Source organism: Papaver somniferum, chromosome 7, assembly GCF_003573695.1.
Source record: "Papaver somniferum cultivar HN1 chromosome 7, ASM357369v1, whole genome shotgun sequence".
NCBI lineage: Eukaryota > Viridiplantae > Streptophyta > Magnoliopsida > Ranunculales > Papaveraceae > Papaver > Papaver somniferum.
In genome coordinates this window covers 193,643,280-193,666,340 of record NC_039364.1, presented here as the reverse complement: position 1 = coordinate 193,666,340, position 23,061 = coordinate 193,643,280, and the positions used below count along the sequence as shown (strand labels likewise).

The 23,061-nt window shown below is 35.5% G+C and overlaps 1 protein-coding gene across 2 annotated transcripts; it reads left to right on the top strand.

Annotated features, from left to right (window-relative positions):
- Positions 1 to 14,358: 14,358 nt before the first annotated feature.
- On the top strand, positions 14,359 to 19,963 carry LOC113299282 (centromere protein O-like). 2 transcript variants are annotated; one of them, XM_026548282.1, is made up of 13 exons: positions 14,359 to 14,596; positions 14,676 to 14,723; positions 14,812 to 14,860; positions 14,963 to 15,011; positions 15,669 to 15,739; positions 16,538 to 16,596; positions 16,726 to 16,824; positions 16,948 to 17,005; positions 17,182 to 17,318; positions 17,498 to 17,554; positions 18,398 to 18,495; positions 18,815 to 19,008; positions 19,502 to 19,963. In XM_026548282.1, the coding sequence occupies exons 1-13, from the start codon at positions 14,486 to 14,488 to the stop codon at positions 19,570 to 19,572; spliced, it is 1,101 nt and encodes a 366-aa protein (XP_026404067.1). In that variant the 5' UTR covers positions 14,359 to 14,485; the 3' UTR covers positions 19,573 to 19,963. The 2 variants fall into 2 exon arrangements, with proteins under 2 accessions (XP_026404067.1, XP_026404068.1); XM_026548283.1 differs by having other exon boundaries at positions 14,360 to 14,596; positions 14,679 to 14,723.
- Positions 19,964 to 23,061: the final 3,098 nt, after the last annotated feature.

Sequence of the window (23,061 nt, the reverse complement as noted above, 5' to 3'; positions counted from 1 at the left end):
GTTTTATTTTATGTATCATTTTAAACATTTAATTGTCAGTTTGTTTGTAGTTTTTTATTCAATACTAAATTAATGAGATAAACTATTAAGTAGAATGCAAGAACATTTCAAATTAAGATTCGACATTTCAAATTAAAATTCAACATTTCAAATAAAAACTAAAATCAATACATTAATTATCTATAGGTATTATTAAATCGAACTCATCATCACCAGCTTGGTTTTTATTAAATTCAATTTGTTGTTCAATCTGTGCTTGTAGCATGTCAAATTCGATTTGCCACACATGTTTTTGCTCGGGGTTCATAATTGAAGTGTTATCTTGAAGAATGTTATGCTTGTCATAGTCGTTAACAAATTTTTCTTGAGAAAGATGACTTCTTTTTCGTCTCCCTGTTTTGAAATTTCCTGTCAACCGCTCTTTGCTTCTCGACGATCTTCTGATGTTCCATAAACTCTTCCCATAAGTTTTTTATTAGCATCTAAGTTGACATTTGGGTTTCTTGGGGTATCCGGTGAAGAATTTGATGGACATGGTGAAGATGGTGAAGAATTTGGTGTTGAGGGAGAAGAATTGTACGTGACCTTTCAGGTACTTATTGATTAAATGCTAATACGCCTGGATTATATTTGTTCAACACCTTTAAAATATGATAGCAACTTTCAAATTGGAGATTTTTCTCATTTTTATGCTGCCATTCTGTACGAACCAGTCTTTCTAACAACTTTCGAATTGGAGATTTTTCTCATTTTTATGCTGCCATTCTGTACGAACCAGTGTTTCAACCCCACCATCCACAAGACCACTTTCACGACCTCTCTTGGCTTGCATTATTAATGCAACATAAGAGGCGACTTCCACATTGATTACAATGAAACGTTGCGTCAACCCAGTTGCATCACGATCATTGATGTTCATGTTTTGTTCTTGATATCTCAGAAATTTGTCATCCCACATAGTGTTACCATGCAGTTGTGCACCATTGATAGAATCTTGGGTAAAATAAACATAATTACGACAAATACACTCATCTTCTGTAATGTTGAATTTTTGCACCAGAACTTTGAACTTTTTACCTTTACCGTTTCCTTGACTTTGACATTGTGAATCCATATTACAAAAAATTAAGAAACTAAGAAGTGTAGAGAATGTGTGATTAGTTAATCTTGTTTTAGATAAGAAATTCTAGAGATATAAAGAAATTCTAGAGAGATTTAGAAATTCTGGTGCGAGTTGAAATGAATTTGAATTCGGGTATTTATATAACGGGAAATTGTAGTCGTAAAATGAGAAACTGATGAGCGATGATCTAGTCAACGAGCGACAACATGACTAGCGATGGCGCTGGACAGACCAACGAGCGATGTTAAGACCATAGAGCGATGAAGATTATATCGCTCAATGGAAACTCCATCTTATGTGCCTAAGTGGTATATTTGACACTTTGGCACATACGCTTGCCCCTTTGCCATACCCGTAGTGGGTGCTAAAGGGACAACATTGTTTGACATGTGCATATGAATAGGCATAACATGCTCTATTATGCCGGTTTCTATGGGCATGGCAAAGCCATGAGTTTTCCACTTTTGCACCCACTATGGGCATGGAAAAATTTGCCACTTAGCCAGGCCAGGTCATGTTTCTACACTCGACCGCTCGGTCAAGACTACACCGAATGGTCTAGTTTAGACCAGTAGCGGCTGAGACTCGACCGCTCGGTAGAAACTAGACCATCCACTAGATCCAATACAACAGACATAAATTCATCCGTCTATAAATACCCAATTCTAATTTTATTTCAACTCACACCTTCTTCCTATTTTCTTAGCTTTTCCAATTTCTCAAAACATGAACATGACTCGGTTCACAGAAGAGCAACATGCTGTCGAAAATCAATGAGTTGAACACTGAGCTAATGTGCAAAATAAAATTAGAAGAGCAAGAAGTACATGAGCTGCATATCAGCGCAGTTTTAGTATATTAGAAAATGAATGCATTTGCATGAATTATGTTTTCTTCACTAAGAATCCAATCGTTGATGGCGCATTACATGCCATTCCATTTTGGGGACGCGTTTTACAGAAATTTGAAGAAAAACAACGAGCCTCAACAATCATGATTTGATGTTGTTGAGTGCTCGGTTCTCCAATGTTAAAAGTATATTTCTATGATAAGGGAAGCGACTCGAAACATGAGAAGTGGTGAAACCTTACTGGACATTAAACAAAGGTGTCGTGCAGAGTGGCTCTGTGACAACGGAAAGGAGTTCCGATATGGAAGTTGTTATGAAATCTTAAAAGTGTTGCCCAAATTTAATCTAATTTATATGTTTTAAGTTCTTAATTTTAACTTAAATAGAAAACTTTAAAAGAAGATTTTTATTTATCAAACAAAAGTGCAATTACATTAAACCACGATTCAAACTAATGATTCATACCCGGGCGGTCGAGTTGATGTCGCTGGCGGTAGAGACTCGACTGCTAGCGGTGTAGTCCGAACCGCTCGATAGAGACTAGATCATAGAAGCGCGACCAGTTTTCTAGCCTGACATATGGGTGGATTTGCCACCCCCATAGGAACCAGCCATAGGGCTTAGGCTAACCCCTATGGGCTAGATTGAACTGCTAGATTTGCCAAAAAATGTTGCAAATCAAGAAAAAAAGTGTGGGAAAAAAGTTAACACTCCTTCTGGATATTTCTCTCTCCTAGCATTTGCTCGCAGTTCAACTAACAGCGAGATTGAAACGCTGAATAGTTCAACGCTCAAAAAGTGGTCCAAACGCTGAACGGGTCAACGTTATTCGAATATTCCAGGGTATCAACGCTGAACAATTCAGCGCTCCTCTCGACGCTGTTCCATTCAGCGTTACAAGTCGACGCTGCACCATTCAACTTGACTCTTTTTTTCCTCCAACGGCTATTTTTTCCATAATTTCATTTTCTATATGTTTGCCAATTTGTTCCAATGGTTGTTTGTTTCAAATTTTAGAATTTACCAAAGTAAAGGGAAATTTTTAATTGCATTGCATAAACAAGGTTACAATGTTTTTTGAAGAAATTAAAAAAATACATTAAAATTAAAATAACTTAAAACATAAAAAAAGTACATTGAAATTGAAATCCTACTTCTAAATAACTTAAAACATAAAAAAAGTACATTGAAATTACTATTATATTACTTTAGGGGATAAGTGGCAATCCATGACGAGACAAAATCTCATTCTTCCATATTTTGTAGACGGGTTTCTCCCATTCCTGTAATTCATCCAAGGGTTGTCGTAGGATTTTCATGTCCGATTCTCTTTGGTGCGTTTGTGATAGACACATTTATGTGTCTATTTTGTTCTCAATATTCTGTATTGTTAGACTCGATTAAGTACTTATTGTGTTATTTTGTGTTTTTGTAGATGTTTTTAGAGAAATAAGCCTTTGCGGCGAAATGAGCTCGAAAAGTAGTGTTTTACACCCCAGGATAATGTACCGGAGGCACCTCAGAAATGCACCGGAAGCGTCCCAGAAATGTACCGGAGGAACCCAGAAAAATTATTATTTCCACCCCAAAATTACTATTTCCACCCCAATTGCTAAAGGGACACCCGTACAAGATTAGGGGGAGGACACTTTTCTTCTCATAATTCAAATTTTGGAAAAAGGCGGGAAAATATTTCTTCTCACTGGCAGTTGGGTCGATCGATTTTTGGAGGGGTTAGAGTTCGATTAAACCTCTGATTTTCAATGGGTATTTGTGATATGGATAGAGGAAGACATTTTGGGTGTTAGGATCGATCACAATTGGATGGAATCATCGCAATCAAGAAATCAGGAAGCACGTTCAAGAAATGAATATCACACGATCACATCAAATTTAGACGTGTACTCATGTGTTTGGAGAGTGTTGAATCAATTCTACAGCGTGTAAGATCATGTTTGGAGTGTTTATACATCATTTCAGCACGTGGAGAGCTAATTAAAGGAAGAAAATATCCAAAAAAAATATTTTCTCTTTAAGCCGAGTAAAGAGAGAATTATCTTGAGTTATGGCGTGATTAAATGAGGCTGAGGAGTATAAATAGATTTCTGGTATCACAGAGAATGGGTGTCGAGAGTTTGGGGTCGAGAGAAGGTCCAGAGAAGCAGAAATCAAGAGTTGATGAAACTCTGTTTCTGCTGCTGCTGATGATGAAGAACACCAAGAACACGAAGAACGGACTCGCAAGGACAGTGGTTTATCAACAGTGTCTAAGACGCACAACCGTGGGTCGCAGTGCAGTCTAAACATCAGCAGCACTTGTGTTTTATGGTTCATTCTGTGACGCTTTTTGTGCGTCGCAGATTACAGTTTTACACCATTTTCTCCTTTTCTCTTCATTGTAAACACCATTTGAGCAATAAATAAATATTTTGAGCGTGTTTTTATCATGATGAGCTAAACCCAACACTAGGACGACGGAGGAGGGTGAATTTCATACACGGGTAAATTTATTTTATTCTTTTTTATGACTTTTGCATTAATTTAAAATTGAAATATGATTTGAATTAATTGGTTGTTTTTTAATTTGATGATGTATGCTTAGCTTAGGTGTTTTGATACATCATGCTTAGGACTTACAATCGATGTTTTGAGAATCTATCTTGGCAAAATCAGAGTCCATGTTAATTTTATTGAGTTTTAAATTGTCAAAGAATATATGAATGAACCCTGTGTAGTGAATTCGGCTAAATCCTTAGTCCCAGTACCTCTCGCCCATTGTTAATATTTTTGTATATATATTTTTATTAAATCTAAAAATTTCATTTCCTTCACAAGTCTGAAACGAATCCTATTTACAACAACGACTCTCAAAAACTTCATATCATTTTGGCGTCGCCGACGCGGATTTGTGTTAGGTAGAATTTTTAGGTTTTTATTATTATTCGATTTGTTCTTTATACATCTCTTTGGTTGTGTCTTTGTATTACAGGTTTGAAGTTGGAATCTAAAGACCTTGGAATCAAAGCTTAAAGCTAAAAGAGAAGGAAAAAAGACAAAGCAAAAAAATAAAGAAAAAAAGAGAAAAAAAAAACAAAAAATGAGAGAGAACTATTATTTTATTTTATTTTTTTTAAGAGACTTTCCATTTTTTTTGTAATTATTATTATTATTTTTTGTATTTCTTTTCATTGGACTGGACTTTGGATAATTTATTTTAATTTTAAACCCTACGGAAGGGTTATATAAAAAAAATTATATATAAACTGTGTGCAGGGAAGGACGACGATTATTATATCGTCTCGGCCCCTCGGGTTCGCACACGACATAGGAGTCGTGGCCCGAGTCGAATTCAACGGTTCATCCCCCGTCTGGTACGAGAGGTAAGTCCATCGAAACACTCGCGAATCTCCTGTAAGCGGGTTATTGTATTCCTTAAGGTGATTCATTGATTGAGGAAGAATTTGGACTGTTTTTAAATTCCTAGTAAAGGGCAAGGCCTGGCCAATACAAGATAAGGGTTCAGATTTCATCACCGCTCCCTTCTTGCCCGCCTTAGGTAAACGAAACCTAACGCGAACCCAAGCTTAAAATCTGATTAGAACGAGACCGATAGGGTAACGAGCTTGGTAGGAAAATCTTTCGAAAAATATTGGTTACTCTTTTAAGCATTCTTCAAAGTTCTTGATGGTTTCTGTAAGTTGAATGCGTGACTGCGCCGCCTTGTGATAGCGGTGAGGCCTTGGGTATCAAAGCTCCACTGAGCTTCCCTCGCCTCGATTCAACTTACATTAGCTCGGATTGATTCCAGAAGGGTGTGCTCAAATTGTAACGAATTCCTTTTCGAAGGAATAGAAGCTGGTCTAGAAAAAATCTAAGTGGATCCATCATGCTTTTTGTTTGCTAGATTCTATAGGTTTGATTTGGTCGAGTCAGCCTTGTTTGTGATTGTGTAGAATTCCCTTGCAATTAAGAATGTCGAACTGGTATGATAGAAGCCAATACAATGAGTATCGACCTGAATTTGAATATGGGCATCATCCTTTTTATGACCATGGTGGGAATAGTAGTTGGGAACGCCAACCTTTTCAAGGTTATGGTTCATACCATGGTGAGCCCAATTACTATCCACACGCGAATTGGTCTTACGAGCAAGAAAATCAGGAACACTGTAGTACTGGTTACTCGTTTTTGGAAACTAGTCCTGATTATGATATTTCTGAACCTGTTCCATCTCTAGAAGAGACCCAACAACGGATTGAAAGGACGTATAAACGTTTAGTTGCAATGAATAGTTCAAAAGAAGAGTGTACACGATATTCTGAGATGATAAATGAGAATGGTGAACGTATAAGTGTTATGCTCAGTGAAATTCAGGCACGTCTAGAGGCAGAAAATGAACAGTTGGCTAATGCTGCTCGAAATAATCTAAATTTCCAAAATAGGGTTTCTAATTCTACCCTTGATATCAATAGTGAATATTTTCCTAATTTAGAGGACGAGGTTAGAATTGGTAACACTACTTGTTTTGATAAGGTTCGATCATTTTAATGTTATTATAGTGATGATTATGATGAGGATAGTATTGATGAAGAACATGAAATATGTAGGCATAGTGATCAGGAATTTGTTACTCCGATTGAGCTTTATAATGATAGTGTTGTTTCTAATACAAATCCAAATAATTTTAATAATTATTCACCTATTCAAAAGGATGTGTATTTGACTAGATATACCACCGTTTTAGACGATGTAGTTCATGATCCTTTATCCCGCAGTATGTTGGATAATCATTATTTGATGTGCCTATCAGTGAATCGGAGGAGGTAACTATGATTAAAACCTTAGTTTATGAGCCTTTCTCTGATAATCCTTTATATGATTGTGATGATGGTTTAGAGGAAAGAGTTTACCCTGAGAATACTGTTTTAGAATCTAGCGATTTAGAAACACTAGTCTTAGAAGATGATAAACTCGTAGAAATGAGTGAGGATGAACCCAACTTAGAAGAATCTATTGACCATTTCCAGGAATTTGATGACCTATAAATTAGGGAAGTTGTGACTAGTCTTTCTAGAGACACAGAAAACTCTAAGTTTGGGGGTGATTATCATTCTCCGTATGCTTTAACTCTTAGAAAGTACCCTCCTGTAGGACTTGACATTTGTGCCTCAACCATCTTACAAGATTATCTTCATACACGTTTTCCCGAACCTAATGATGTCCAGAAAGAAGCTCAGTTGTTAGAAACCCATCCTCTGGTTGATGTGGTTAACCCAGGCTATGATACCAAGATTGACTTTGTTTTCCCACCAAAAACTTTTCTTCCAATTGTGGGAACTTTTGATTTTAAGATGTGTCGGTTATTAAGTTTTGAGACTAAACCTAATCACTTTAGGATATTAGGGTCGACACATTTTCTTAAGGAAGACCACCTCTTTCATTGTGGTCAGCTGTGTGAGTCAAATCTGATTGACTTAGAGGATCCCCAGTTATTCAGGTTGTTGTTATGTGCTTATAAGTTCTTAGTTGAGTTTTTCCAGACTCTAATACCTGAACCGGATCTTAGCTTTGAGGAAATCCAACCGATGAAAACCTGTTATCTAGACCCAGTTATAGAACCTGAACCTGAGCCATAACTAGATGTAGTTGTCTTAAACAAGGGTATGTTCGGCATATTTTTGGTCTGTTGCAGTTTCCTCTTCTTGTGGGTAATACTTTTTGATCCAGATGACCTACAGTTATTCCGACTACTTCTATATGATTCTATGAGGTGACTAATTCCTTCTGATGTCTGGCTGAAGACTTTAAACTTAGCACTTCTTGGGAGGTAACCCAATATGCGACACGGTAATATCTTTCCTTATCTCTTTTGCTTCAAGTGGTAACAGTTTCTCCTTGTTCAGGCTTTTAATTTTATCTTTAGAACATTGAGGACAATGATAGATTTAAATTTGGGGGTATGGGAGAAACATTTTAGTCGCATTTTTGAAACTTCTAGCGTCACATAGTACCCGGTTAGCTAAGTTTACATATTGTTTCTCTCCGAAAAGATAGAAATTGGAATGCTAGAGATAACAACTTATTGAGACATTAGAGAAAAAGACATTGAGATCCTTGAAATTCAGGAGAGAACTTGTTCCTTTTAGAGGGTAACCGTGATGGACCTAACCATACATGATGGAAAGGCAAGTAGGTCAGGGAAATGCCAGAAAGACAAAGCAACCTCACAATGTAGTCTTAGTTACTGGATTGCGACTCTCTCTCAGTAGAAACTTATCATCATCAACAAGCGGAGCGACATCAAAATCTATGAAGAAAGTGAAGACGTTTTAGGTTTAGAAGCAACAATAGAAGAGAATAATTCAAAAATCAAAGTTGAAGTTATAAGAGCAAATGATACAAGTTGTTAGAATCCATGATACCAAGACATCACAAGTTGCGAAGATCCAAGTTTTGAAAGTCCTTCTCTCATGGCCATGTAAATTTTTGTCTTGTAATTTTTTGTTCATCAAAAAAAAAAATGAATGAATGAAAAATGAAAAATAAAAATAAAAAAAATAATGAAACATCATTACGTTCTTTTTGTTCAATAAGGCCATAGGGAAGAAGAAATTTATAAGTCAAGCAGGAAATCGAAGAGAAGAGTTAATTGTCAAGGTTCTATGAGGTTCGAGAGTTTATCATCAACAGTTGAAGACCGAAGAAGACGTTATTTCTACTGAGCACTGTGAGAGAGTCGAAGAAAGATGCATTTTGGTTGCTTTGTTAGTCTGCTTTCAATCTGGCACAAGATCTTTCTAGCACTGGTTTAACTCATCACACGTAATTAGTCCAGCTGTGTAGCAGATGTCCCTCTTATTTTTATCTCTCTCCTAATCTTATCCATCTGTAAAGCAGCGGACGCATCTTACAATGTTTATCTAGCTGTGTAGCGGATATCTCTTTATCTAGCATTCGTGTGGATGTGTCTCCCCTTTTCTTCAGTCAGCTTTAGAGCTGACACCTTTAATTTCTCTGGCATTCTACTTACTTAGAGATAGGTTGAGAATGTGTATGTCCTCATAGCTCTTTGGATACTTGTGACCAATTAGGAGTAATGGTTTTGTGGGCACACCTCTGGTAAACCCTCCCGAGATTAACTCGGTTTTTTTTTTTTATTAGTTTTGCTCGAGGACTAGCAAATAATAAGTTTGGGGGTATTTGATAGACGCATTTATGTGTCTATTTTGTTCTCAATATTCTGTATTGTTAGACTCGATTAAGTACTTATTGTGTTATTTTGTGTTTTTGTAGATGTTTTTAGATAAATAAGCCTTTGCGACGAAATGAGCTCGAAAAGTAGTGTTTTACACCCCAGGATAATGTACCGGAGGCACCTCAGAAATGCACCGGAAGCGTCCCAGAAATGTACCGGAGGAACCCGGAAAAATTACTATTTCCACCCCAATTGCTAAAGGGACACCCGTACAAGATTAGGGGGAGGACACTTTTCTTCTCATAATTCAAATTTTGGAAAAAGGCGGGAAAATATTTCTTCTCACTGGCAGTTGGGTCGATCGATTTTTGGAGGGGTTAGAGTTCGATTAAACCTATGATTTTCCATGGGTATTTGTGATATGGATAGAGGAAGACATTTTGGGTGTTAGGATCGATCATAATTGGCTGGAATCATCGCAATCAAGAAATCAGGAAGCACGTTCAAGAAATGAATATCACACGATCACATCAAATTTAGACGTGTACTCATGTGTTTGGAGAGTGTTGAATCAATTCTACAGCGTGTAAGATCATGTTTGGAGTGTTTATACATCATTTCAGCGCGTGGAGAGCTAATTAAAGGAAGAAAATATCCAAAAAATATTTTCTCTTTAAGCAGAGTAAAGAGAGAATTATCTTGAGTTATGGCGTGATTAAATGAGGCTGAGGAGTATAAATAGATTTCTGGTATCACAGAGAATGGGTGTCGAGAGTTTTGGGTCGAGAGAAGGTCCAGAGAAGCAGAAATCAAGAGTTGATGAAACTCTGTTTCTGCTGCTGCTGCTGATGAAGAACACTAAGAACACGAAGAACGGACTCGCAAGGACAGTGGTTTATCAACAGTGTCTAAGACGCACAACCGTGGGTCGCAGTGCAGTCTAAACATCAGCAGCACTTGTGTTTTATGGTTCATTCTGTGACGCTTTTTGTGCGTCGCAGATTACAGTTTTACACCATTTTCTCCTTTTCTTTTCATTGTAAACACCATTTGAGCAATAAATAAATATTTTGAGCGTGTCTTTATCATGATGAGCTAAACCCAACACTGGGACGACGAAGGAGGGTGAATTTCATACACAGATAAATTTATTTTATTCTTTTTTATGACTTTTGCGTTAATTTAAAATTGAAATATGATTTGAATTAATTGGTTGTTATTTAATTTGATGATGTATGCTTAGATTAGGTGTTTTGATACATCATGCTTAGGACTTACAATCGATGTTTTGAGAATCTATCTTGGCAAAATCAGAGTCCATGTTAATTTTATTGAGTTTTAAATTGTCAAAGAATATATGAATGAACCCTGTGTAGTGAATTCGGCCAAATCCTTAGTCCCAGTACCTCTCGCCCATTGTTAATATTTTTGTATATATATTTTTATTAAATCTAAAAATTTCATTTCCTTCACAAGTCTGAAACGAATCCTATTTACAACAACGACTCTCAAAAACTTCATATCAGTTTGTGCCAAGATTGAAGAGTTTTCCATGTTCTTCTTCAAATACTCTTCCTCTGTTTCATACTTGGCCACTCTTTGTGCTTGTGCATTTTCAAGAAGTTCGATGAGTTTATCCATTTTTTCATCTGATTTCTGCGATGCTTTAGCCTCACGAGCCCTTTTCTTTGCTTGATCTCTCCCTCCACTTCTAACGTCATCTTTTTGTTCGAAATAGCGTCTTCTCTTTCATATGTCCGAGGTTTCAGAATTATGAGTAGATGAAGTGCTACCAAACCTTGCCATATTTTCCAAATCTTCATCCATATTATCATCTTCATTTTCTTGAATAGCTTGAGTCTGTTGAGTAGGTTGAGTGGAAGTACCGACTCCATCATCATTATTTATCGCTGGGTTGTAATCGGGTTGATAAGTCTTCAGGATCTGGAAAACCGTTTCGTGCCTCCAAAGTTTTCCAGACTCTGCTTCATAATTCTCTTTTCCACGAAGATACTGGGAAAAAATGAAAGGAAAAATTTAGAGAAATAAAGAGATCAAAATGGAAGAAAGAAAACATTAATTTTTTTTTGAGGTACGTACATAATCCGCCTCGGTCATCCCCGTAGGTATACTTCGAAAGTATGGCCTAACATGTGAAATATATCTTTTCACTTCGGCTCTCAATGTGTTGCACTTTGTTTGCAATGCATTTTTATCTCTTTCGACACCATCGGGACCTTTTCTTTTATTGTACTCTTCAATTATCTTCCTCCAAAATATTGCACATTTTTTTATCTTTTCCATGAATTGGATCGTTGCTTGCTATGACCCAACCATAAATTAGTGCCTATTCTTCTCTTGTAGTAAAGTGTGCCATAATTTTGTATGAACAAAATTATGTGAAGAAGAAGAAGAAGAAAATCAATGAAGAAGATAATCAATTGATTTTGGTGTGAGGAATGAAGGAGAAGTAGTCCTCCATTTATATCTCCGTCATCGATTTGATACAAACTTGGAGGATTTGTTGGGACAACAATCTCACCTTTAATCTGCATCTGGAATCTCTCTGCCAAGTAACAACTAACTCTTGTGCGTTTTTCAAAGTCAACAAGCAGAACTTTCTTTTTGGATATATTTAGTGCGTGCTCATATTGGTCTCCCACAGAATACTCACTATCTTCCCATGGTTGCCAAAGACATGATTCCCTTGTTCTAGTGTCAATATGTATTCTTGCGCTTTTGACTGAGTGTTTCATTGTATCCTTTTGGCCTCCTTGATGTCCTCTATTCATTGATACAATCCTAGTCTTCTTGAAGAGACAAATCTTTGGGAAAACATCATAATGACCTTCAGGTGACTGACAAAGCAAGGGTTACGTGTTGCGGAAGTAGTAATAGTACCAATACCTAAGTACCATAGCCATGCCAGCTAAATTCGTACCCTTGGTTGACCATTGGTCGAGATATTTATAGGTATTACTTAACGAAGCTAGACCCCAATCATACTCCCCAACTCTATCTAAGTCCGCCAATAACATAACCCAACGTTTATATACTTTTCCAGTAGAATGCGGTAGAAGAAAATTACCAAAATACCACATAAAAAATGCTCGTGTCAATGTCTGTGCACACCCAGTGTTATCCTGGTCTTTTCTACTATCCATGTACGCTGTCAAGACTGCTAAGGAAAATGAATTTTTCTTAGAGTCCTATGAACCATAATTTTTGATATCCGAAAAATATAAATCATCCAGAGCGGGATATGTTAGATGACTACACATCGGCGGCGTAAGTACTGGTTGTTTACTAGGATCACCAGTGGGAATTCCAGTTAACATGTACCAATCTAAAGGAATGAGGCCAATTTCAAACTCCCGAAAGTGAAAACTCTTGGTTTTTGACCACCATCTCTCAGCTACTAAGGCTCTATCCCCATTAGCGAAATCAAACTCAAAAACAGAAGAAAATCCACAATTGTCACAATATCGTTTTGCTTCCGGATTATCTTTCACCACAATATTGTAATACTCTTCGATATCATTCAAACTACCTCTAAATCTTACTTTGTGAGGGGATTTAGTAACATCGTGACATACATGTCTATCACATTTCCATGATGAAACTATATCCAACCCATCTAACATTTCATCCATACTCATACTACAATCAATAACAAACATGAAAAAAAAATATCATTATCATTGTCATTCATTTTCATCCATACAAACGAAATGATCATTATCAATTCATCCATACAAACTAAATTATCATTATTATTCATTTTCATCCATACAAACTAAATTATCATTATCAGTTCATCATACAAATAATCAAATTATCAACAATTTCATTTTTTTGTTCATCACAAAATGAATTTCAAATTAAACCCTTACAATTCTAAAAATCAATTTCAATCACATATCATTTAAATCAGGTAAACATATCATCTAAATGATGCTTTATATCAACTATCAATCATCAATTTCATCAAATTTTCATCATAATCAAAAATCAAGAAACAAAAAACCTAAAATTTTAAATCCTTACCTCAATCAATTTCGTGGACGGAATTGAATGAAAATACTCTCAAACGATCGAGAAATTGATGGAGTACAACCCCACGAAAGGAATTGAGACATAAACGTCTAGCATCACTGATCTACGAAATCCATTAGAGTGGGTGTGTTTGAGAAGGAAAATGAAATGGGAAGAACTGAGAAAGAAGTGGCTTCTGCGTTGGAGAAAACCCGATTCTGGGACGCTGAACAGTTCAGCGTTTTCAACCTAGCTGACCAAGTCAAACGTTGTTCGGTTCAGCGTTCACCTGAACGTTGTTGCATTTAGCATTAGATGCTGTACTGTTCAGCTTTCCGCTGCTAGATTCGTCATGCCATAGGGGTTAGTAGGTTGCGCAAGCTGACGTGGATGGCCAATCTAGCAGCTAGAAAGCCCCGTTTGGGATTGTTTTTTTTCCTACAAAAGCACTTTGTAACCAACTTGTAACAAACTTTTTATGAAATTAGTGTTTGGTAAACTTTTTCAAAGCGCTTTTCTCCAAAAGCACTTCTGTTTAAGGCCAACTTTTAAAAGCTACCCAAGAGTAGCTTTTAAAAGCAGTAAAAACAGAAGCTATGGACCCACTCAATTTTAATTAATTGATTCATTATTTTAACCTTGTTATTATATTAAAAAGACGAAATCTACCCTTAAATATTTATTTATGTACAATTATTTCACTAAGCAAATTTTATTGATTTTTGTTATAAAATAATAATTACAATAACAACAATAATAATTGTATTTAAAGGTAAAAATTAAAATATTAAATGATTAAAAAATGAATAAGAGATATTATTATTTTTTATTTTTATTTAATAATATTCAAAATAAATTTTTTTTATTATCCATGTCTATATTTTCGTCATTAGACACATCATAAGCACTTCAACATGATAATTTACCAAACAGAATTTACCAAACAGAATTACAGTTTGTTGGTTCCACAATACTTTACATATTATAGTTTACCAAACATCTGACTACTTTATTTTTAAAGCACAACACAACAACGCACAACACAACACAACATAAAATCACTTTTATAAAATTCACAGCAATACCAAACTAGGCTTTAGCCTTACCCATCAACGTGCTCTATTTGGGCTCGTTATGTTTGAGAATTCGAAAATCAAACAGTAAAAATCTAGGGCACAAAACTCTTTCTCATCCCCACAAAACAAAGAAACTCAACATCTTCTTCTAAAAACCCTAATTAGAAAAAGAAAATAACAAAAATTCAGACTCCATTGTTTTACGGATGGAAAGTAACGATATGGAAGACCCGTCTCTGAAAAACAGTAATAATACTAGTTTCAAGAGAAAACTAATCGTGTTTGGAGATTCCGCTACTCGGAATAATAATAATAAGGTATATTAAAGTTAACCCTAAATTACTTTGAGATTTATTTCTGTTCGTAAATAAGAATCATAACTTGTTCATTTCGCAGCAGATGGAACAATTTAAGGGGCAACCATATGCAGCAACTGGAATGGTGGTAAGCACTTCTTAATTCTCCTATGAATTTATTTACTGAATATTTTGATGTCAGATTGACTCACTGTGTTTTTATTTGCTTGTCGCAGAATTATATGCAAGGGGAAGATCATGGTCTGGACATTACGCGGGCTAGATGTATGTAGTCTTGTATTTCCATTCAGAGATTTGTTCTTGTTTTATTTATGTTGATGTTATCTGTACATGTTTTATTGATTGTATATGTTTGTTTCCTGACAGTGTCGAATGTTTTGAGACGACATGAACAACTTAAGGATCGACTTTCTAGGTACTACTTTGTTACTAACTATTATCAATGCCTTTAAGACATTATTTGGATCTTAGTAGCCAGGATCGTGAATAGTCATCGCGTTAGTGGCTACTAAGAGTAATTGGTTGTTTCGTTTGAGTTTTGTTACGCGTGTTTGTTTAGTTTCGTTGTAACTATTAACAGCATCGTGGGACAACATTAGACATGACTAGTCTTTAACTATTGCTGAAAGAAACCTGAGTTACAAATTTACCACGAAGCCACCAAATGGCCTATAGAAGATCCGGTAGACTTGATTCCTAGATATAAAGTATATTTGCCAAACTTAGATAGCACATTGTTGATAATTAGAAAGGAGTAAAGGACTCATGTTTTGTAAGTGAGTGGGTCAATAAAGATCCTTCATCTTTGTAGTAAAAATTAACAAATATTTGAGCCATTTTTGCTTAATGTTTAATCCTAGACTATTCAGATGCATCTGATTAGAAAATTCCATCAGTGTTTTGAATATTTGGTTACTTAGATTTGGCGATACATGTGTTTTTTGTTTCCATCGAGATGTGCGAATATTTATATTCAGTCTCATTTTGCTTAATTTTGCAGTAAGAACAGTAATAAAGTTAAGTTTAGTTTTATCTGCCTTTAAGTGTTTTCTCATATTTAAAATTTCTCTAGGGATACTGACAAGATGGTTTATGACCGCTTACAAAGAGAATTTGACAATGCTAGAGCAGTTCAAACTGAAGGTGAGCTTTAAATGTTGTACTTATTATCATATCATATATTAGTGACTGCTAATGTGCAGTTAGTTATGCAATAGGATATTGTTGCACAATGTATTACATTTTATCGCACCTCTCTTGTGTCCATTATCTTCTCCTCAACTTTTTTTTTTTTTTTTTAATGTAAAGGGACCTGCTCTCTCATGCTTATGCTTGAACCCTTAGTTTATTATGTTTTATTGCACCTCTCTTGTGTCCATTATCTTCTCCTCACGTTTTTTCTTATGTAAAGGGACCTGCTCTCTCATGCTTATGCTTGAACCTTAGTTTTATTATGTTCTAGATCACGAGTTCGCTATGAAGTTATGAGTGGTGTTACAAATGCTTGGTACTAGTAGTGTGTAAGTGTACCTTGAAAACAATGTATTGACCCTATTCGGTCATTTTCTGCGTGGATGATAGCTTGTTACTCATACCTGGAATGCAAAAGGACGGCGTGGGTATACAAACTTCACTTTCTTTCAAGTTTCTTTATTGTGTTGTAAAGAAACTGGTTGCTTTGCAAATAAGCAAGATGCAAAGTTGTTGTCAAAACATTAATTTTCTCGTGGGTGAGCGTCAACACGTTATCCTCTCTGATTTATAGGAGGTTCTCGTTCCAACAAGTCATTTCCTTGATTATTTGTGTAAAAATTATGATTCAACCACTGTGCTAGTGAAAGGTTTTCTATGGCAGTGTCAGTGTCAGTCTCACCAACACATTGACACCTGATTCTTACACATTTACTGGATTTATTATATTGGAGTCTCTTCATTTTGCAGAGAGACACTTAAATGGCGAACAGTGGAATGATGGACTATTAGCTACAGTTAGGCAGCGGGTACTGTTCTTCTCAATACTCCACTGTAGTTAATAAAAGACAAGCTTAATCATTATATGTGGTGCATTATTTTAAACCACTACATGTTTTAGAGTATGCTAATAAGCTCGATTGTTTTTGTTGTATCAGGTTCACATGGAGTTAGAAAGAAAAGCAATGCAGGGGGATGCTAGCATGGCAGTGAATTCTCACTTCCATGGGAAAATTACTTATAGAGCAGGAACTAAGGTATTCTTTTATGCAAGGCATATAATTATTTAGTGAATATGACTTTTGCTGTTTGCATAATATGCTAGAGTTGATGGTCAAGTCTGATTTCCAGGTTGTGGTGCTCTTATGTTATTTGAGCAGGTAATTTGTTGTCTGGAGGGAGCTAGAATTGGCATCCAGTATGAGACATCTTTTGCGGGTAAAACCCATCATTTTGTGATGTTTATAAATTTTCTTTTCGTGGCCATACAAAACACTGAAGTTCGGTCTTAGAAAGATCTTTTATCGCTGTCCAGATGCTTGTCTAAAAAACTGTAACCTATTAAATAGACATCCTGCAAACTTTCAACATCTTGTGTTTTTGAACATCTACAGGTGAACCTTGTGAGTTCTATCATTGTGTGCTTGAGAGCAAATCATTTCTTGAAAAAATGACTGTCATTGAACACACGGTTCCATTCTTTTTGCCGATACGAGAAGCAGAAAATGATCTTCTTTCCTCCAATGCAATGGTAAGGTTAGTGGGTTGGATTTTCTATTTTTTCTTTTCATTCCACCCAGTGTCTGCACTTATTTTAGTCCACACTTCTTTAGGTGCATCTCTTGGACATTTGTTGGAGTTTTTTTTTTTTTTTTTTCCGTCTTTTGCAATATTCAATGCTCATTGTTTCTGGTGCTTACAAACTTTCAGAAATTCATCGATTATGTCGGGGAACTTGTTCAGGCTTACGTAGATAGACGAGAGCAGGTATGTAATGCTTACATTTGAAGACTTCCGGTATTTGTAATATTGTAATGCATACCACACACACACACGCATCATTTGACCATTGGTTTCCCATCTAGTAAAACCTGTGATCTGTATCATGTGTCTACATAGGCTAATATCTACATTAAGAACTAAACTGACTGTTAGCCTGCTATCCCCTTTCCGTATCCTTGGTAGACATGCTGACCATTGAAAAACAATATAGTTGCACATTGCGTTCTAGGCTCTGCTGGTACAGCAAAATAGTTGAGGTCCGGTAGTGTTCAACGAAGCATATAGTACTAACTTTAAGCCCATAATTTAAGGGGTAGGGTAGTTTTCAGCTCAGTCTTTTACTGGACATTACTACTTGGATACCTAATCTCATATGCATATGAATAGTACAGGAATTGTAAAGAGCAAGTAGCACATGACAATCTGTGTCTTAATCTTGTAAGATTCTTTCAACCTATATTAGTCAGTCTAGTGTGTCCTTGCTCATACCTTTGTGGGTTTTGTACTTAAAGTTTTCTAATAATACTAATCTATTGACTTCTGGTTTGATTATGTAATCACGTCTCCTTCTATCTTTCTTTACCAATGTCGAGAAGAATCACTTTAGGTTTGCACACACCCTTTTCACATCAGAAATCAAAGCATATCCTCCTTTTGTATGTTGTTGTTCACTTGTTTATTCGTTTTTTTTTTTTTTTTTTTTTTTGAGTATTTACATCAAACAAGGGTTATAATCTTGATACTTCACTTTCCACTTTCTCACATTTGGTTAGAGCTTCTAATTGTAATTCATGTGCTGACTATATTATATTTTTTCATGTTTCATAGATTCGCCTAATAAAGGAGTTGTATGGAAATCAAATTGGAGAGCTTTATCATAGCCTCTCTTACAATGTTATTGAATTTGTATTGGATGATAATGATTGGTAAGCTTCATTAGTATTTTAAAATTGAAATGTGTTACCTGAATTCTACTTGAGGTTTGCTAGGATCTTATTTGTTTGATTTTGATTTAATAGGGGAGATGCTTAAAAAGGGACCACTTTTCTTATAGATGAATGTGACAAGGATATGAATGATTTTGATTTAAGCTAGCCACTGGGTAGAAAAACTCTTTATTTTCTGTTGATTTTGGAGCTAGGATTAGCTGCTGTAGAACAAGGATATATATCTTAGATGTGATTCATCATTTGTCTCTGAAATGCCGGTTCAATAACAATATTTGTGGACATTTTGCTGCTGCAGCAAGTTGACTGTGAGTCTCAGATATGCAGACCTCGTTAGCGTGCTACCCACTCGTATCAGAGTCTTAGCGTGGCCGATTAATTTGAAAAAGAGTTTATCTGCAGCTCCAGCAACAAACAACAAAAAGCCTCAGGCAGTTCCTGCTCGGCTATCTTATGCCGAGGATGCCTTGCGGACCATGACCCTTCCAGAAGGTAACTACTTAATAAATGAAAGATACCCCCGACATTTCATTTGAACATAAGGGTTGTCGAGTTGGCACTGTTGATACGTTTCTTATGGTTCCAGATATAGGATGTGTCACGTGTGCCAGTTTTTTGTGTTTTGTCTTTTTGGTGACATTTATCTTTTTTCATTCCAATGGGGGTTAGCTGAAGACATCTGATTTGTCTAGATTCAGTTAATCGTTCCCCATAACAAGGGATGCTGTGAAAAGTTGTTAGTTTAATTTATTCTCAGAATGACTTCAGTCACCATCCATGTAGCAGACTTGAGCCGGCAGACTTTTTTCTGTATCGACATTTTACTGATACTCAGAATTACATAAAGAGCTGTAGTATTTGAAAGTTTCGATCTAGAACCAAAATTTATTAGGAAACAACCTTTTGTCTTATATTTTATTTTTTTTCTTGTCCCAATTTGTTAACTCATTATATTTTGCTTGCTTGTCGTGATACCACCTGGCAGCATACGCAGAGATTGTGCTGAACTTGCCGAAAGCTCTTCGTGAAATATTTCAGAATCTAGGATCAAGTTAGGGTCTTCTTTCAATTCTTAGTCGTAGTATCTAAAATATACAGGAGTACCAAAGGCGGGCATTTGTACCGAGACTGCTTCAGTTACCTCAGGGCTTCATCAGGTTGAGTCGTCAAATGTAGGGAGAACTGCCAACACAGTATCTGCAGCTACATTATATAGTTGTTTCCTTTTGTATCTGTGTACCGGTTGGACTTTGATATTTGGCCCCTTGATCCTTTTTGACCTTTGGAATGTGAATGTGAACCGATATCTTTGATTTTGGCCCCTTGATCTGTGTATCTGTGTACCGGTTGGACTTTGATATTTGCCCCCTTGATCCTTTTTGACCTTTGGAATGTAAATGTGAACCGATATCTTTCTTTTATTCCAACCTTGAATTAGTTTGGACCATTTCAATTAGGCTCAATGCATACCATGATTATGCTTGTAAAAACATGTAAAAAAAATCTACTGTATGGACATTAGCTGAAATACATGTAAGCAAGTTTGAAAATCATATTCCCAGCTTTAAATTTTGTTAAACTAATAACTCATCAATTGAAATCAGATGTGAAGATCCTGGATGATGTTCTGTAAAAATCATAAAACTAAAATCATAAAATTTAAAAACTAAAATCAAAATCATAAAACTAAGATCATAAAATTAAAAACTAAAATCATAAAACTAAAAACTAAAATCAAAATCAAATTCATTTCCATCTCCACTTCAACTGATTCTTCTTCTCTTCTTTTCAACCCTACTCCCTCCGTAGTCCGTCCTAGTTTACTTGCCAAAATAACATTTTACAAAAACTTGAAACAAATTCAAATTACTTCCACATACGTCATCAATCTTCCAAATTACTTGTTTACTATATTAGTTTTCATATTCTAGTTTTATTTCTTTCTTAATAATTAGAAGCTTTTTGTGGAAATTATAGTAATTTTTTGGTACACTTTTGCTAAAAAAAACTCAATTTTGGCAAGTAAACTAGGACAAAGGGAGTAAGTTTTAGTAACATAAAATTGCTCAAAAATTAAAAATTTTGAAATCAAAATTTTCTTGGTTTATCAGAATCAGTTAACGTTAATGTGTATGTGATCCGATTGCAAATAGAAACGGTTTATGTTCATGCCCACAAAGACCGATTGTCCTTGATATGTTTTCTGGTTCGAGAAATTTGAACCAGAATCGGATTACATTAGCACTTATAAAAACCGATTGTTGATGTATAATGTCAGAATCGGATTTTATATGTGTGTCGAGTAAACCGATTGTTGTTCTCAATTTTTCTGTATCTTTTTTTGTTAGAATCGGATTACATGAGCATTCTTATAAACCGATTCCTGTTGTGCAATGTCAGGAATCAATTTTTACATATGTATCGTGTAAACCGATTCTGGTTGACCCATTTTTTTTCCAGTTAATACTCGATCATAAAATGAGTATGAAATCATACTCGATTTCATCTCATTAACTCGGGTATAGAATGAATTTTAATTTTATTTGATGTTTAACAACACATAATTCACAGATAAAAAGAGAAAAATTACCCACAATCGGTTTACGTTCATGCCAATATAGACCGATTATGGATAATCGGTTGATTTTCATGTCCATATAAACCGATTCTGGGTAGAAGCTAGTTTCAGAAAATCTCTGTATGTTTTTGAGGTTACAATAGGTATATGTTTTTGATAACATATACCGATTCTGAATTGGTGTTCTTAAAAAAATTTCAAATTTTTTCATGTTCAGATGGTTAATTAACACAAGTTAATTTCACATCTAACACTATATTTTATCACTAATCACCCGAATTAACACTAATTAATCAAGGATAAATTAGCCATTAAGAAATTAGTTGGTTAAGGGGTTTCTATGAATTACTTCTTAATGATCCTATTTTGTCATGTAGCTATAGGCTCCAATTTAGCCAAGCTGCATTGCTATGAGAAAAGTATGGTAAATTGCATTTTTTGTGACACATGATGAACTATATCTTACATATTATGTATGCAAACTTGATTCCACGTTTCATTTTCTCGGGTAGATGATTTACAGATGGGTATGCATGATGTATCCGATTCCGCTCTTGATTTACAGATGGGTATAGTCACTGTGGTCATTTTAAATGGTTCTTCGCGTATGGATTTATGTCCCTCTAGTATTGCTGGCAGCTGGAGTACAGTTCGCACGACAAATATCTTATAGGAAATCACAAATTCAAGACGAAACTTCCTAAAGTCATTCATGATCTTATCAGCATCATCTTTAAGGACAAACAATCATAGGATTATTTTCAAAAAAATAGAATTTCTTCTTGGCATGTTTCTTGATTTTGTTTTTATCTTATAGATAGATGGTTGCTTTTGCAAGTGCCATGTGATTGTTCAACCAAAGTCTGGCACTGACATTTCCTTGACTAAATATCACTATTTATGTATTTAGTATTACTAGTGCTCAATTAAGTGTCGCACTACAGCTTTCTTAATTTATTAGTGATGGCTTGGTGTTTTAGTTGTTGTTCCTGTGTATGTTAGGATTTTTCAACATTTTTTTTGATAAATCTCATAATAAAAGGATTTTTAACATAAATGATTCGTTTCCTCTGGAACAAAATATTAGTTTACTATTGATGGCTGAGTGAATAAAATCCTGAATAATATGCACACTATGCGAGCACCGTAGCAAGTGATGCATATCATGTCTGATGCATAATTTGACAATTGAAGTAAAGCCCTCCTAACCCTGTCAACAATAGCTAGAAAATTGTAAATCCATTAGTTAGGTTTATAAATTTGGTATCCGTCTCAGAGAAAATCAATATCCTTAAAAGGCCGAAGTAGAAAAATAGAGGAGAAAAAAGAGCCATTTACATAATGGTCATACTTTTTGTAATTGGGTCGCAAAATGGTTACACTTTTGTAATTCGATCACAAGACAGTCATACTTCCGTCCGATTTAACACTTTTGAATAAAACGACGTTATCTTTTCCTAAAATACCTCCTTCAAAATATCCTTCCCATTTAACTAATTAGTTGAAATGGTGGTGATGAAGCGGTGGTGGAAGCTTAAGAATCTTCATTAAACCTCAGAGGGGAAGCGGTGACCCTTTGGATGAATGTGGTGTAATGAACCTGAATGCGGTGTAACGAACCTAAATGTGGTGTAACGAACCTGAATGCGGTGTAACGGTGTGTAAGTGGCGGCACCACCACTTACAAATAGCACCACCGTCAAAACAATGAAGGCAAAATTTAAAATTGTATATGGAGGGATGAGTAGGGAGGACACATAGGTAATTTGGTTAACATATTTAACTGTGAGTCATCACTTAACTCTCTTTTTAACCGAAGTGTGACCATTTTGTTAATAGTTTGTAACAGTAGGATGGTTTTGTGAATCGGGTAATAATACTGGGACTGTTTTGTACATTTTCCAAAAGAAAACTTTAAATTTAGGCAACTCGGTTGAATGGTAGATATATGTAGGTTTAATTTAGCT